The sequence below is a fragment of the Colletotrichum lupini genome, chromosome 4, assembly GCF_023278565.1.
Source record: "Colletotrichum lupini chromosome 4, complete sequence".
Classification (NCBI taxonomy): Eukaryota; Fungi; Ascomycota; class Sordariomycetes; order Glomerellales; family Glomerellaceae; genus Colletotrichum; species Colletotrichum lupini.
The window spans coordinates 6,984,142-7,001,043 of record NC_064677.1 but is presented as its reverse complement, the minus strand read 5'-3'; the positions used below and the strand labels follow the sequence as shown (position 1 = coordinate 7,001,043).

The 16,902-nt window shown below is 33.1% G+C and overlaps 4 protein-coding genes across 4 annotated transcripts; 1 reads left to right on the top strand and 3 right to left on the bottom strand.

Annotated features, from left to right (window-relative positions):
• Positions 1-235: 235 nt before the first annotated feature.
• Positions 236-1,522, bottom strand: CLUP02_09173 (uncharacterized protein; the record flags this gene model as incomplete). Its single annotated transcript, XM_049288152.1, has 1 exon — positions 236-1,522. One exon carries the CDS (start codon positions 1,520-1,522, stop codon positions 236-238), a length of 1,287 nt encoding a protein of 428 aa, XP_049145296.1.
• A 3,959-nt stretch (positions 1,523-5,481) lies between these two features.
• CLUP02_09172 (uncharacterized protein) lies at positions 5,482-5,640 on the top strand (the record flags this gene model as incomplete). The annotated part of the gene is made up of 1 exon (XM_049288151.1): positions 5,482-5,640. A coding segment is annotated over one exon (159 nt), but the record flags the coding sequence as incomplete, so codon positions are not given.
• A 6,855-nt stretch (positions 5,641-12,495) lies between these two features.
• On the bottom strand, positions 12,496-13,291 carry CLUP02_09171 (uncharacterized protein; the record flags this gene model as incomplete). Its single annotated transcript, XM_049288150.1, has 3 exons — positions 12,496-12,539; positions 12,752-12,916; positions 12,976-13,291. The coding sequence occupies 3 exons, from the start codon at positions 13,289-13,291 to the stop codon at positions 12,496-12,498; spliced, it is 525 nt and encodes a 174-aa protein (XP_049145294.1).
• Positions 13,292-14,698: 1,407 nt separating this feature from the next.
• CLUP02_09170 (uncharacterized protein) lies at positions 14,699-15,574 on the bottom strand (the record flags this gene model as incomplete). Its single annotated transcript, XM_049288149.1, has 3 exons — positions 14,699-15,090; positions 15,165-15,254; positions 15,316-15,574. 3 exons carry the CDS (start codon positions 15,572-15,574, stop codon positions 14,699-14,701), a joined length of 741 nt encoding a protein of 246 aa, XP_049145293.1.
• Positions 15,575-16,902: the final 1,328 nt, after the last annotated feature.

Here is a 16,902-nt window from a genome sequence, read left to right as displayed (position 1 = left end):
AACCAAGTCTCTCCTTTATATAGCGGGGTATTCAACAGACTAGTTATATTAGATCAACGGAGACCTGAAAGTCAAGACTGAATATTCGGGCATGACCGACATAAAAACAAAACAATTGAAAGAACGATTGGTGCGCAAAATTAGGGTTCAGTTCGACGTCAGAGGTGGACTGAGGGAGACTTCCACATAGACCGCGCCCAACAGTCTATGGCTACTGGCGCTTGTCTTGGAGAAACTACTCTTCGCAGGGACCTCTGCAATATTCAGCACCAGGAGGTGGTGGGCACCGGGCTCCGTCTGGTACAATCCCACTTGCACCCCCAGAGACGCCCTCTCCGTTGAAGTAGCACTTTCCAATATCCTTCTCACATGGGTTACCCGGGCCCGGACAACAGTATCCATAGGCATTAATGTCAAAGTTATAGCAAGCAACTGGGTTGACAGGAGCAACAGTAGGGGTAGCAGTCGGCACTACCTCAACTGTCGACTCAGGCTCGGGCACGTCAGTGATGACCATGAGTGGCGAGGAGGTAGAGCTAGAACTGCTCGCTCTGCTCGTGCTACGAGCTTCCGCGGCAAGACCGTCGTAGACTGCCTGAGGGAACCCGTCTCTGTCTGGTGATGCATCACCTCCTGTGGGTACTGACAGCGGCGGTCTAGAAGAACACCGGGTGACTGGTGTTGACGAGGTAGGCGAGGGTTTTGATGAAGACGTAGGTGGCAAAGAGGTAGGCGGGGATGAAGGCTCTGAGGTCTTTGGAGGATTTGACTCTGCAGGCTTAGAGTTTTCGCCGTTGTTACCATTATCACCGCCATTTCCGCCACCACCGCCACCAACCGGAGGCACAATCGGAGGAACTGGCGCAACAGGTGCGATGGGAATGGGAATTGGAACAATGGGAATAATGGGAACTCCACCTTCCTCAGTGGTTGGCGGGGCTGTGGAGTAGGAGTATGAGAATGAAGCACCCGAAAAGGAGCTCGCTGGGATAGGTGGCCTGGTGGTGAAGATAGGTCCCTGGGAGCCAGATCGAGGCCCTGAGGACGGCGGTGGTGCTGGTTTGCTGGGCTGAGGTGCCGAAGATGATGGCCGCACCGGGTTGCTGGCTCGAGGTCCTGACGACGATGGCCGCGCTGGATTGCTGGATCGGGGTCCCGAAGATGCAGGAGGCACCGGTGGCTTTGAGCGTGAGGCCGACGCCGATCTAGTAGGTCGTTCTGAAGATAACACCGGTACTTTGCTCGAATGAGACGTCGGGACTCGAGAGCTTGTGCCGTTTCGGTGTGTCGTGATCCAGGTCGACGATGCCTTAGCCTGTCTACGAAGCATCGCCTCATACTTGGCATCTAGACTGTAGTCTGCTCTCGCCATAAGATCTTCGGGTCCTCCGAGCAAGACGCTACCCGTATCTCTTTTCATAATGGTACATGACTGCCCAGGTGCTGCACCGCTCTGGGGATCTGCCATGACCTCCAATGCAAAGAAGGCTGTCGGATTGGAAGTCCAATTCGACCGCGGCATACAGCCGAATGCGCAGGGGCCAATTAGGGGCCCTATTTAGGATTGTCGTAGCTAGCCTAACCTACGGTTAGAACCTCCTTTTTATATTTATTACGTAAATATTTATATAGTTTAATTAATCTCTTCATTAACTACGGTTCGAACTAACTACTTTATAATAAGAATATTAATACTAATTAGTAATTAAATTCTATTATTATAAATTAATAAAATATCTCGTTACGTAAAAGAGACGACTTTTTAATATTATATAAGATAAGAGATTTATATTAATTAACTTTATAAAAATAAATAAAAATAAATAAAAAAGGGGCGATCCTTAAATATTATACGGAATTAAGCAATTATAGCCCTTTATTACTTACGAAAAGTCGACGTTTATTATATTAAACTACGTTAATTAATAAAACTATTTAAATAACTAGTCTTTTATCGTCGCTTTAAATAGCTTTTTTGTTAAATAACTTTTTTATAGCCAGCTTATAATTAGAAATTAACTAGTTAAATTAGTAAAAGAAAATACTTACGAAGTAACTACTTATTAAATTAATTAGTATAATAAACGAGCTCGTTAATATAATATAAAAAAGTACTACGTAATTAAAAAAAGGGATCTCTAAATATAAATATTCTTAATAAGCGTAATAAAAACTTATATAAGAGTTATAAAGCTAAGAGATTTATAATATATAAAAAGGTTTAATATTACGAAGATTTTATAAATACGACTTTAAAACCTATAATTTTAATAATCTCTTTATAGCCTTTTTAACTACCCCCTAAGTATTACTTAAGAATATAATATAAGGGACGGTTTATTAAAAAAAGAGGGGATTTAAAAGTCTTAATAATATTAAGTTAAGAATATTATAAATTTTAAAAATTAATTAAAAAAAAAGGCGGCTACCCTAAAGTAGTCTTACGACCTCTTATTATAATTATTATTAGCTTAAAAAAAAGCTAAAAGAACGAGGATTTAAGGGAAAAAGAAATCCCCTAGAGTATTACTAAAAGGCTTCTTTTTATACTAGCTCCCGACGCAAAATTATTAATTTTAAAATATTAACTAAGTAATAAAAAGGATTATTAATAAGTAATAATTACCTAACCGTAATTAAGTTACGAAAAAGACTACTTAAAAAATATAAAATAGGGTATAAAAAAAAAAAAAAAAAGATCTTTAAAGTATTTTAGCCTTATTAAATATAAGTAATAAAAGGAGTATATTTAATAAGTTTTCAACGTTTATAATTTTATAAAAAAGAGGGCTTAACTTTACTAAGTATACTTAATGGCCCATACGGCTCTTTTACGAACTACTTAATATCTATTTTTAACTATTTTTATAAAATACTATTTTAAAAAAAAGTAAGTTAAAAAAAGAAGCTATTTAGAAATTACGGAGAGTATAAGGCTTAAAAAGCTAAAAATATATAAAATAATAAAAGATTAATTATTAATAAAGATCCTAAGATTAATTATTATATCTTTTTATAATAATATAAACGTTTATTACTATTGTTAAGAAAAGGAACTATTAAAACCGACTTTTTCATATTAAATAAAAAAAAAGATCTTAATAAGTATAATAACTAGTAATTTAAAAAAGTAATAATAATTATTAAAAATAGTAAAAACGAGAGTAATAGTAAGATAGTAAAAAGAAATAAGAACTTTTTAAACTTTAATAAATTCGTTAAGTAGTAAAAGTACGGATTTATTATAGCTAGCGCGTAGATTAAATATATCTTTATTAAAATTAAATACGCTAATAATTATTAATATAGGTACGAGCTAGAGTACGACCCTTAATAAGTTAGGGTAAAAGAGAAGAGGGAAGAACCCGATTTTAAATAAGATCCTAATCCCTTATAAATAAGTAAATATTAACCCGGATTATTAAGGGACGTAAATATATAAAATTATAAATTAGCTTAACGGTAAGTAAATTAACGTAGTATTATTCTATTTAACTAAGGTTTATAAAAAAAAGGGGCTATAAGGGTAACCCCTATTTTATAAAATTGTAAATAACCTTAGTTATTAACTAAATAAATAGTTCGTAAGTATAAGCCTAAGAATCGTAAAAATAGTTAATAAATTCCTTTATAGACGAGGAGTATTATTAATATAGTTATAGTTATAAAAACTATATAAAATCCTAATAATAATAATTATAGAAGAGGAATTCGTATTATAGAACTAAGTATAAGTTAATAGGGTATATAATCGCTTTAATAAATTTAAAAAAAGGGTAAATAATATAGATTTCTTTTTTATAATTACTAATAATAATTTATTAATATAAAAGGATATATAAAAATAAAATATAGTATTAAAAGTACGATAATTAATAATTCTATTTATTTTAATTTTTAGCTCGTTACCGTTATTAATACGAAATTTAGTACTAATTAGTTAATATAAAAAGAAATAAATAACTTAAAGCTATTAATAATACGTAGCGACGCAGGGATTGTATATAAATATTAAAAATATAGCGGTAAATACGAGGTAATTTATAAACCTTAAAAAGATCTTTTTAAGGTAGGAAATTATACTCTAGGGGGAAGTATAAGGTCTTATAAGAAACCCTAACGATATTTTATAATTATTATAAAAAGGTCGGGATTAAGGAATATTAATACTATTTAGTAATTAATATCGTCCTTATAAATAAAGTTTTTAATTATTATTATGAAGTAGTACGTAATTTTAATTAAAACGACTTCTTTAATATTATTAATATAATCCGAAGCCGTTTTAAGATTTATAATAAGAACTTAAAGCTCTTATTTAAATTATAAGTAATTTCTTTATATTTATAACTAGGATAATAAAAAGTAAATTACGAATAAAAATCCTTAAAAAGCTTATTAATTAAATTAATAAGCTAGCAAAAACCTAACTAAATAAAAGAATTAATGAGTAAGAAATTAAATATTTTTATATTATAATTTAGTACGTATTAAAAATAAAAATAGCTTTATACTAAGTATCTAAAAACTACGAGACGCTCTACTCGAGGCTAAGATCTAGCTTTAATATTAAAATAAGAATACTATACTAAACCTATTTTTAAATATATAACGGCCTTTATTAATAATATTAAGTTAATTAAATATATAATAAAAAAAGAAAAGAGGCTAAATACGGTAATCGTTAGTAAAGAGGTCTAGATTTATTAAATAAATAGAGATTTAATTTATAAATAGGGTAGCGGAAAAAGTAATATTATATTTATAAAAAGAATAGATATTAATTAAGTAACTATTCTAAGGAAGAGCGTATAAAATCGCACGAATAGTATAAAAAGTTAAGGGTAATAAATAATAAAATAAGCCCTCGTTAGTTTAATTAATTCCTTATTATATATAAGGGTAAATTTAGGGGTATAGAACTTAGTAATAGTAGCTAAAATAGCGGCTTAAAATATCTACCCCCTATAAGAAATTCGGAAAATAAAAGAAATCTCGCCCTCTATACTAAGGAATTAGATTATAACGAAATTAATAATATTAATTATTCTTTTTTTACTCCGTTAGCCTCTAGAGGATATATAAAGCTAAATAAATAGAGGGTAATAAAAGCTCTTAATAAATAAGCTTTTATTTATAAATAATAAAAAAAGGTCCCTTAAATAACGGATATAAAAGTAGTTAAAAGGGCAAATTTAATAAAATAAAAGCCTATTCTCTTAATATTTAAAAAAAAAGACGCTATTCTTTTTAATATTTAAAAAAAAAGAATATAGTACTAAGTAAATTTAGGGGTAGTTAGAGGGGTTCTTTTTATATTATTTAAATCCTTTAAATAATAAGCTCGTATAAGTATTTTATATAAATAAAAAGTACGGCCTAAATAATTTTTATAGGATTATCTTAAATACTAAGGTATTATAATAATTAAAAAGAAAAGGGTAATTCTAAGCGCTATAAAAGATCGTACTAGTAATATTTAATATATTAATAGCGGGTATTATAAAGATTAGCTTCGGCCTAGGTAAGGAAATCGTCGCCCTAAGTACGGTAGAAATAGAGACGTATTTTAGAATAATAACTTTTTATATTTTACTTATTAATACCCTATTCTTTTTATATTTAAAAAATATAGATTAACTAGGTATTATATTTAATAACACGAGGAATAGAATCTTTAGTAATAAGTATTTTAAAATAGTTAAATAATAATAGGGGTATACGTTTATAAGGCTTATTAATAATACGAAGTTAATTAATTACTTAACGGAAAGTAAGCTTAGATAATTATACTAAAGATTTAAGTACCCGTCGGTTACGAGACTATATAACTTTTTAAAATAATTAAATAATATTAATATTAAAATAGGGGCGCTAGAGTAGTTAATAAAAGTATATTACTAATACTAAATAAATACGCAGAGCCTACGCAGATTTAAATTTAAATTATATAATAAGCTTAACTTTAATTAGGAAATCGTTATTAATATTTTCTATTTAAATAGTTAGCTAGTTTTATATATAATTAATATAGCTATATTTTTTTAAGTAGGGCAATTCTTTTAGGATTTATAAATAAAAATAGTATAAATAGCTTTATAAAAGGGATAGATTAATATATACTAAGAACCGTTAAATAGTATTAAAACCGACGCTAGTACTAGTTTTAAATTAGTAAAATTTAGGGAAAATATAATAGCTTATAGTATATAGCTAAAAGTTATACCCGTTAAAGCGTATTATAATATTAAAAAGGTAAAAAGGGTATACTAGTAATTAAAAAGGGCGTTTAGAATTATTAAAAAGAAAAATCCCGATTTTACTAATAACAAATACCTCTAAATAGTACTTAAATATTATAATAATACTATAGGGCCTAACGGGCTTATATTAATACTATTAGTATTTAGAATATATTTAAAAACGACCTTAGCCTCGCTACCGTTACTAAATATAAACTAACGAGCCTAAGTAGTTAAAAAAATAATACGGGTACTATACGAAATAAGTATAAAAAAGTAAGTTAACGAGGTAATTACTATATATAATAGGCCCGATATAGGGGGTAATTTAAGTATATTATTAAATTCGGACGTATAAGTATAGTACGAAATTATTTATCAATAAGCTAGGCTATATAATTTAATTTTTATTAATAAGTAATCTTATATAGTTATAAAGGATCGTAACTAGCCCCTTAAAGTATTAATTATAGTAATTAGACTATATTATATAGATCTTAGTAAAGTAATTTCTAATTTATAAAAACAAGAAGAGCTAGGAAAAACTACATAACTTATAATAGAGGTATAGAAAATTATCCTTAATAAAATCGTCGTAGTAATATTAATAAATAACGAGGAAAAGGAAATTATTAAAAAAGTACTAATATTATTAATAAGACGTTGCGGAAGGATATAATAATAAGCCTTAACGTAGTAATTTATTATTAATAACGAGGTAATTAATACTTTTTATATAATAAAAGAGAAAGCCGATTTCGAACTAAGTTAAAATACCCCTATTCGGCTACCCCCCCCATTCGGCCACCCTAAAAATCCCTCCTAGCTACCCTAATTAAAATCCTACCCTCAATCTATAAATAACTATAATAATTATAATTATTATCTAAATATATTCTTTTTTAATATATATATTGTTTATTATATTATAGTATTATATATTAAAAATAAAGTTATTTAAGCGCTCGAGGTAATTAGAAGTAGTACTTTAATTAAAAAGGCCTCGATTAAGTTCGGAGTTTTAAGGACTTTACTTCGGAATTATTAACGAGGTTAATAAGCTAGGGTAATCGTTTTTATAAATTAATAAAAACTTCCCCCTTAATAAGAAAATAGGCTAGCTAAATAGGTTCGTATTTAGTATATTTTAAGAGTTATACTAATTTATAAATGAGTTAAGGAATTCGCTAAGCGAGTTCTATAAGCCTAGGGGGATAATTATCTTCTTAAAAAGAAATAAATAGATACTTTTTTAAAAAGGAACTTATTTATTAAAGTCTAAAAAAGTCGTTTTATGAATTTAAAGTATATTAATAGAGTAATTACTAAAGTAATTAGGCCCTAGTTCTAATTACTTAATATACTAAAGATTAAGGATATTAAATAGGCTAATAAATATAATATAAATAAGATTAGTATTTTTAAGGGTAAGGGATTTAATAAGCTAGTTTTAAGCATAGCTAAGGCTAACGTAGTATAAACAAAAGAGCCTAGATTGCGTTCTTAGATTTTTATTATTAAGTATATTTTTATTAATAATATAGCTATTAAATTATTACTAATTTATAAAAGAAAGTCGGTTTAATAGTAATAGTTCCCCCTTAAGCTTAAGGATCTTAATAGTTAGGAGTTTATAATAATAAATAATAAGTAGACTATAGACTAGACTGCCCTTATATAGTTAAAAATAGTCTTTTTATTATAAACTAAGCTCTCCTTAACTAAGGGACCTAACTTATACTTAGAGCCTCGACTATTAATTTTAAATAGGTATAAGAGTTATATAATAATAGAATTTATATAGGAGTACTATATTAATAACGTCTACTTATTATTCTTATTATTATATATTTCTTATATTTTTTAGCCGTTAAATATAACTATTTTTAATCTTATTAAAACCTATTATAAAAAGGAGCTTAGTAAGGAAAATATAGTAAATAATTTTATTATTATTAAAAAGCGGTACTTCTTAACTTATTATATTATAGCTCGTTTATTTAGTTTAATAAGGGATAATATAGAAGTAATTAAAGAGTAACTAGTTTATAACTACTTAATATAGCTATACTTCTTAATAATCTTATAGTATCGTTTAGCCTAGCTATATTATTAAATAATATTACTAAAGCTAAGTAAATAATTATTAATATTATTAAAGTCGTTAACTAGACCTTTATAGCGTTTATTATTAACTAGTTAACTCCTAAGAAAGCTAGTAATTTCTATAAGTAGTTAAGGCTATTTATAAAACTTAGGCCTAATTATAATACTTAATACCTACTTTTTTATAAAATTAAAAAAGCCTTTAGTAAGAAGTCTTTTTAATTAGCCTTATTTTAATAATAAGTTCGAGTTTTAGAAGCTAGAGTTAAGTACATAGCTCTTAAAAAAAAAGAAGAGTATTTAAATAAACTTAAATACTAAGTTCGTTAATATTAAGGATATATAGAGGGCTTAGGAAGACGCTAATAATCGTTTAGTTAGTCTTAGTTAACTTATAGGGGTCGAATTAGTTAGTAAGGGTAGTAGCTATATTATAGTAGTAATAGAAAGTAGTTAATTAATTAACTATAGTTAGTAACAATGTGCCTAGATATGCTTTTAATAGGGTGGCCGAATGGGGGGGGTAGCCGAATAGGGGTGTTCCGACTTAGTAATTAAACTACGTAAAAAAGGCGTAATTAGAACTATTAAAAAGCCGTTTAAGGGATTAGATCTTATTAAAGTAAATACTCTTTATAATCGAGGGGTTTATTAATTTATCTTTTATAACTTAGAGAAGTATATAAACCTCTATATATTTAAATTATAAATAGTTCGTAAAATTAAAAAGAAAAGAATACTCTAACTATATAAGAAGTCTAGGTATATAATATAAAGGTACGGTGACGTTAAAAATGCGACGCTATTTATATAATTACTTATTATATAGCGCTATAGCTAATAGTTAATAATAGTACTAATAATATTATTATAGAAAAAGGGATACGAGATTTAGAGCCGTAATATTACCTAGGCCTATACCTAATTAGCTATAGGGCTTATAAAGAAAGTCCTAGCCTATTTACCGAAGGAAATAGTAAGTAAGTACTTAAAAAGTACGATTATTAAAGTACTTAAGCTACTATATAGGCTTATAGACTCGGGTACTTATTAATAAGCTATATATTACGATTTTTATATAGTGGTTTTTTTCTAGCTTTATAAGTATAAAAGATCGACCTTAACGGGATTACGCTTTTAAAAGAAATTATATAATATAATATACTTTTTAATTATATAATATACGTAATATATCCTAAGTACGCGCTTAACGTAATGTAGTAATTTTAATACGAAAACCGCTATTTAATTCGGGATAAGTAAGCTACCCTATAGTAATACTAGTTAAAAAGGTTAATAATAGAGGTCGGCCGTAATAGTTAGCTATAATAATTAGCTATAATAGTTAAAGGCGGCCCTTAACCATAAAGGTTCTAAATTTTAATAATAACGTAGAGGTTTTTAAAAAAAAGGTCTAAATAGGCTAATATTTATTACTTTTTAGAGCTCGTAAAGATTCTTTTTATTTTTATCGCTTCTAATATTACCTTAAGCTACTCTCTATTTAAACTAAACAAATTTACTAAATAAATCTACTAAATAAATCTACTAAACAAATTTACTAAATAAATCTACTAAATAAATTTATTAAATAAACCTATTAATATATAAACTACTACTTTATTAAAAATACCCGTTAATAAGTCTACCCCTCTCGGGCTAGGCGCCCTCGACTAGCTCGACGCTATAGCTATTATAACTAATATAAGTATGCCTGAGGATTAGTAAAGTACTTTTTAATAATATAGAATTTAACTAAGTAATAATGCAAACGCCGTAAATAGCCGGATTAATATAGATATTAAAATTTAGTATATTAATACTAGCTTAGTTATAATAATTATAATAAACGGGTTAGAAGTATATAAAGTTAAAATAATAAGCTAGCGTTTTAAATAGCTCTTACGGGACCCCCTAAGTAATAATAATACTTATATAAAAAAATAGATTATATTAGACTTAGCTACTTACGTAAGCTAATATTAAGAGGTCCTATGGATATTAAAGTAAGTAAAGCTTGCCCTATAAGTAGTTAGAAGCGGTAGAAGGTTAAGAGCTATTAATAAAAAGAAGATAATAGTCGAGTTAGTTAACTATTTTAGTTAGTAATTAGGTATAGAGCGCATTATACCCAGTTTTCCCCAATACGTAATACATAGTACGGCCCCGGCGGATTGCTCTATCGGGGTGATTACGATTTTTATATTAATTAATTATTAATAATTATATTTACGTACAACCCGTGCCTATTAGTTTCTAAGTATAAAGGTAATTAATTTAGGATCGTTAGAATATAAACCGACGATATATTAGGCCTATTTAATATTAATTTTATAAAAAAAGAGAATAAGGAGTTTTAAAAAGCGGGGGTCGTAATAAAGCTAAAAAAGGTCCTTATAATAAATACCCCTTTAGTATTTAATAATAGGATTTTTATTATTAAAAAGAAAACTATCGTTTTTTAATAAAAGGGGTAGGGCGAGAAGATTAACTTTATTAATCTAAACGTAATTAATATTAAAAAGTAATATAAAGCTAAGCTTGCGTAAGGGGTATATATTATAAATATATATTAGCTTAAAATAACTTTTAATTATATTAGGGTAGCATAAGCTATAAATCTAACTAAACGAGATATTAAAGTACTTAATAAGTAACTTAAATAGTAATAAATAAATTTCGATCGAGGCCTCGTTTATTACTTAATTAACTTTATAATTAATAAGCTCTACGTCTTTATTAATAAGTTATTTATAAATAATAACGATTTTATTTTATAATTAGGGTATATTATTATCTTAATTAATAAGAGTATAAGCGAGAGCGAATTTATTATATATAATAATATAATTTAGTACTTATTAATTAAAAGTAAGTAAATAATAAGGAATATATTAGTATTAGAGGTTTATAATATAGTTAACGGCGTTAATTTCTTTTATACAATTTTAACGACGCAAAAAAAAATTACTAATTAACTTAGCCTTTTACTAATTTTAACGGTTATTTATATAAATTCTTATTTATTATATAAATACTTCGTTAAATTAGGGACGACGAAGGAAAAGAAGTTTATAATTAATATTATAGCCCTTAAGTAATTATATAAAAAGCGTAAAATACTCGAAATCCGTTAGATTAATAATAATAATAACCTCGCCGACGTCTTTATTAAAGTAGTACTTAATAAGGGGTTAGAGTAATTCGTAAGTAGTAAAAAAGGTAATATATAAATAGAAAGATAGGTTATATAAAAAGAATAGAAAAAAGGGGTAAAAAGAGACGACTTAATAAACGGACCTAAGGTTAAATTATACTTCTAATTATAATAAGTAAATTAATAAAAAAAAGAGAAAGTTAGTATTAAATTAGAAATTTAATTCGATTGCGGTATATAACTAAATATATAAGGGCTAATTAGGGGCCTTATTTAGGATTATTATAGCTAGTTTAACCTATAGTTAGAACCTCCTTTTTATACTTATTATATAAATATTTATATAGTTTAATTAATCTCTTTGTTAACTACGGTTCGAACTAATTACTTTATAATAGGGATACTAATAAAGGCCATATTTTGGGCGTTTCTAATCTTATCGGCGCCTTTGAGTCTCGAACAGCTTTGGGTTTATTAACAAAGCTCTTAATAGTAAGAATATCTAGATATCGTATAATAATCGATACTTACTAGTTAGCGTCGTAGCAGCCGCTGCCATTAGTTTCATTAGGATCAGGGACATCGACGCATCGTCGACCATTACTAACGATAGCTCCTAAGTACTGGACTTCGTGCAATAACTAAAAGCCGGAAGATGCGCTAAGTCTCCGCGTATCTTTCCAAGTCCGCAACATATCTTATTATAAGTTAGCCCCGAAGAACCGGTTATATAACACAATAGAGTGGCCTCATAACCCTTCGGCTCCGTGCTAATAGGCTGCTGCAACCAGCGCTTATACCTATACAAACAAATCAAATATAAGATTTATATTTAATTATTTAGCTAATTTCTCGCGCCATATTTAATTAACTAACTTATTTGAAAAATATTTAATTATTTTAATTAAATTTTCTATAGCCTGTTTAGAGGTATAAATAGTGTAGTGGATTCAGCGCCGGAGGCGGGGAACTTTTTTAAGCGGGTCCACTTTAATTCCGGAGGTCCGGTGTTCGAATCCGGGTCCGGGCGGCCCCTTTTTTTACCGTATTTTCTTAGTATATTATTAGTATATTCGGGCCCACCCTTAGATTCTAGATTTGATCAAATATACTAAATATACGGGCTGGAATATTTGATTGTTTAACTTACTGAAATTCCTATATTTGACTGTTTGTTTGACTTATTTGTTTGATTGATTTGAATGGGTATGTGCGCTGGCTGCAGCCATTCCACCGGCGCACATACTATCATCTGCGGCAGCACACATGTACGTAAGCCCGGTAGGGCTGAGGTTGTCTATTCTCATATCATCGACGCGGTTGCGTGTACCAGGGGCTTTGAGGAAATCTTGAACAGGATCGTAGTTGAGAGTCTTGATGGAATTCTTAGTAGCGGCCTTGGTGTTGTCCTCTGTATTCGACTGTCAGACCATCCTCTAGGCACTGTTAGATATAGAAGTCGAAACTTACCACCAAACCAAAATATGTAAGCATCAGAAAACTCGGAGTCCTTTTCGGCAAGTACAGTTGAAGCCATGAAGGCCAATGCTTGCGTATCTCTGACGGCACCCTCCAACGCGGCGATCTTTTCCTCGGTGCAGCCCCATTCACTTCCAGCCTGCTGATCGATGACATAGAAACCATCCAAAGCCCTCTTACTGGAAATGTGCATTGTTTGCTCGATTGATCGCCTGGCATGGTCGGAAAGGCCATGACCCAAAGCGCCCTGGCCAGAGGCCAAGAGCAGTGAACTCACTAGAGTTAAAGGAGTGAGTGACTGTAACATAGTGTTAAACGAATGTGGGTTTCGAACGATTGTTGCCTTCAAAAAGAACTAGTAAAACTTCCCAACTTACGGTTATTCGCCCGTTGGTATTTGTATCTGGTCTTTCCGATTCATAGTCACTATCGTTCGTCAGATGGCCCGGAGGAGCCGCAAAGCTAGACTGGATCTGCTCAATCTATTCAGGCGCTTCAGCTTCTAGTAAATGAATGGAAATTGAAGATCAACATTATTTTACAGTCATTGTTAGAACCAGTTTTGTTAGAACAAGGAGTACCTGCTTTGTCGAAAAGTTTAACCAACTTAATCGAGGAGCGCGCGTGTCATGAGGTGTGGGTTGCTGCTAAATATGGGGATTCATGCGCGGGTTCCCTTGCCATCCCGTCCCAAGACCGCAGTGGCGAACGGCGGAACGGCTCTCACGGCCAGCTGAGTAGCCGCAAGTTCTTTCCAATTTGTCTGGGATTGTGCCATGTAGAGCGTGATTCGTCTGAACTTCTTCGTTGCATCTACGGACATTGCCTTGGCTTCTTTACCCGTCACCACTCCTTCGCAAGGCAGGCCTGGTCGAACCTGTGGATCTTTTGTATTTCTCTCCCAGAATTCTTCTTTTGTTCATTTGACGTGCAAATTAGACTTTGAGTAACGTTGTCTTGGCCTTTACTGCCATCCCAAGATCAGACGATGTGTACGTCGGCTATCGTGACTGACTCAACATCGCAGTGTTATGGAGAGTGTGAGAAGCCAAGCCACACTCAGCCGCTTTCGTCCGTGTTTCAAAAAGACGAGGGGCTAGAGGGTTTCGCTCTGCGGCTGGAGTCAGACTCGATCACATCGGTTATGTCATCAATTGGCCATCTAGTCAAGGCAGTTTTGCGGAGAGTGAACCTCTTCAACAGCCTGCGTATGATTTGATGATGAACCTGTCACATAGTGGGGCACTGATAACTAAAGTCTTGTGATCTCTTTGAGACTCCGGTTATTGTTGGCTTGTGTGCCAGTTATGAAACCGAAATGTCGGGTCCTGCCCGGGCTCGGACTAGGCCCACGGTTAGGTCGTACTCAAGTAAGCGTCATTCGCTCGGCCACCTACCTTGGCCATCAATTATGGAAGCACTCACGAGCATACAGCTACAGCGAAGCTATATGAAGTCACAGCAATAGTCACAAATTTGCCAATCATTTTATCTGGAGCATTTTATCCTTCACGTTTCACACGAAAGCCTCGAGAAATGCTTCGCGTACATCACAATTCAGTCAGTGTTTCAATCCATCATCGAGCTCTATCTGTCATGCATAATCTGCAAAGTTCAGTCTTCGGTTTCCCTGAATGTGAAAATCGAGATTCTCAGGCATATCTCACGTAACCTATCATCATTGTAATCTAGTTGTAGCCTTTGTCTTACATGGTCAGGCCTTGTATCTTTTGTCGACGGAGAGTTGCAGGACATCCTTCGGAGTAATGGCCTTGACTCTGCTGCCCCTGATATCCTCTCTATCCAGAAGCTGCTGGTACAACGGAGCAAACTCGTCACAGGTGGTCAAGTGAGCTCCAGCCCAAGCCTTTCTGGTTTCCTCATCAACTTCAAATTGAACTCGGTAGGCAAGGTAAACCTCGTTAAAGCGGATGTTCCTCTTCTCATTCTCCCGAGACGCAGCGATGGCGAAGCTAAACAGTGCACCCTGCGTCACTGCGGGAGCAGCGCGGAAACCATAGTCGCCCTGAGCACCCGTACATAAGGTCCAAGTGCTGCCAACAAACCCTTGCTCAAGCAAGTATGGGACTGTAACGCGATAGGCATCTAGGTGAATGATTAGCAATCGGAGTCTTCAGTCAAACTTCGGATCTTGTAAATGGTTTTTGGAGTTTTCTCACAGAAGTACGACTCGAAGTTGACATTGAGAACCTCGCGGAGAGCCGCTGGGTCAATCTCCAAAATTGGGGTCTCCCAGTAGAGTCCACCAGCTGTCATGAACGTCATTTTAGCCTACGTGGAATGAATCTTGTGAAGTTTTGTAGAACGTACGCGAGGCCCAAACATGCTGGAAGGCAGGGAGTTTGCCAGCCCTAACTTGGTCGACGACTCCTCGGAGAGAGTCCTCAGAAGTAAGATCGGCCTCAACCACGGTGATGTTGTCGCGACTGCCGACGTACTTGAACATCTTCTCGGCACTAGCTTGACTGCGCACAACAGCGATGACATGGCGCTTGGCGCGCAGAGCGCCGATAATGACTGCTACGCCAATGTTACCCGTCGCACCGAAGACAAGAACTGTTTCGGTCATGGTGAAGTTTGAGCTTTAGAGGAGCTTGATTCTGTTTGATCGGCACAAATTGACCCAGAGAGTCGCTGGTGAATGCTGCTTGATGGTTATAGTGTTGTGAGAAGTGTATTCTGAGAGGTGAAGTAAGCCTTTGGCGATGTATATATATATATAAATCCTGTTGACAAAACTGATTTGCTGCAGGCTGCGAATTGCTTGATCCCTCGGATATTCTTGAGCCCGAGCATCACCGAGCGGAGAAGGGCATAGCTATTTTCGACTATCCTGCAATTAGAAATGCCATGATAATTGAAGTCGGAGCTGTACCGGAATTAAAACGTGGTATCAGGCCGTTGAAGTCACTTTGCTGACTAGCATGCTTGACCATTGGATAGTCGACGTGCACATACTGCCTAGTCACTCTTGTAACAGAACCTCGTCATGTAAGCGGGTTCAGTTTGCCGTTCTACTTCCCTACAGGATTCAGTATAGGTTCTACATTACTAATTGCATGCAGCTGCGTCATTCTGCGAGGCCTAAAAGTTCGTTCTCGGTCTTGACGTCTTTTGCCGATTTAATTGGGGGTTCAAGGCGCTTTAGTCACCATAATCGGGCTTCCAGTTGGGCCAATACCCGCTAACTGTCCGTCCCACTCTCCGTGCTCGGACCCCGGAGCCCGGGGGCGGCTCGTGCTGAGTAAAGGCGGCACAATATTGGTTCTGAATTATCGTGTTAGTCCGTGGATTCTGAGACTGCAGCTGCTTCGCTGTTGATCAGAATTTGCAGCAGCAAAGGAATTTTTGTGAGCTGAAAGCTTCCATTGAAACCATGCTCAGTACGAGCTTGAGGTGCAATGTGCTTGTTGGACCTATCAAGCAGGCCCGCTCATATTACAAATGGGATTGTCAGACAGCACCTAGCTACATTGACATTGTCGGCAACTAAGGTAAAACTATGTGACAATCTTATCAGGCCAGTTGCGACTTTCGATTGCCATCTTCGCCACCAAGTACCTCCGAACTTCCCACCTTCTCTTCACTGCGTTTCGGGTTACGCCGGCTGGCAGAAATTAGTAATACATCTGGTCTCAATCATTGCTTCGATATTTTGAGGTTAATTTTCGACGAGTGTTCCAACTGAAATTTGAGAGTAGTTCGATTGGAGACAGTCTGGAACAGAGGCTTTGTTGGAGCGGCCGGAGTAAGTCGTTGCGAAAATTTCTCTTCGTCATCTCAAGGTAAGAAGGAGAGGTAATCTTCGACTCAAACTGCACGGTTGTCTGCGAAGATGACGGGACAGAACCATCTACAAAGATATAACAAGGGCAAAAGATGGCTACTTATGTTTCT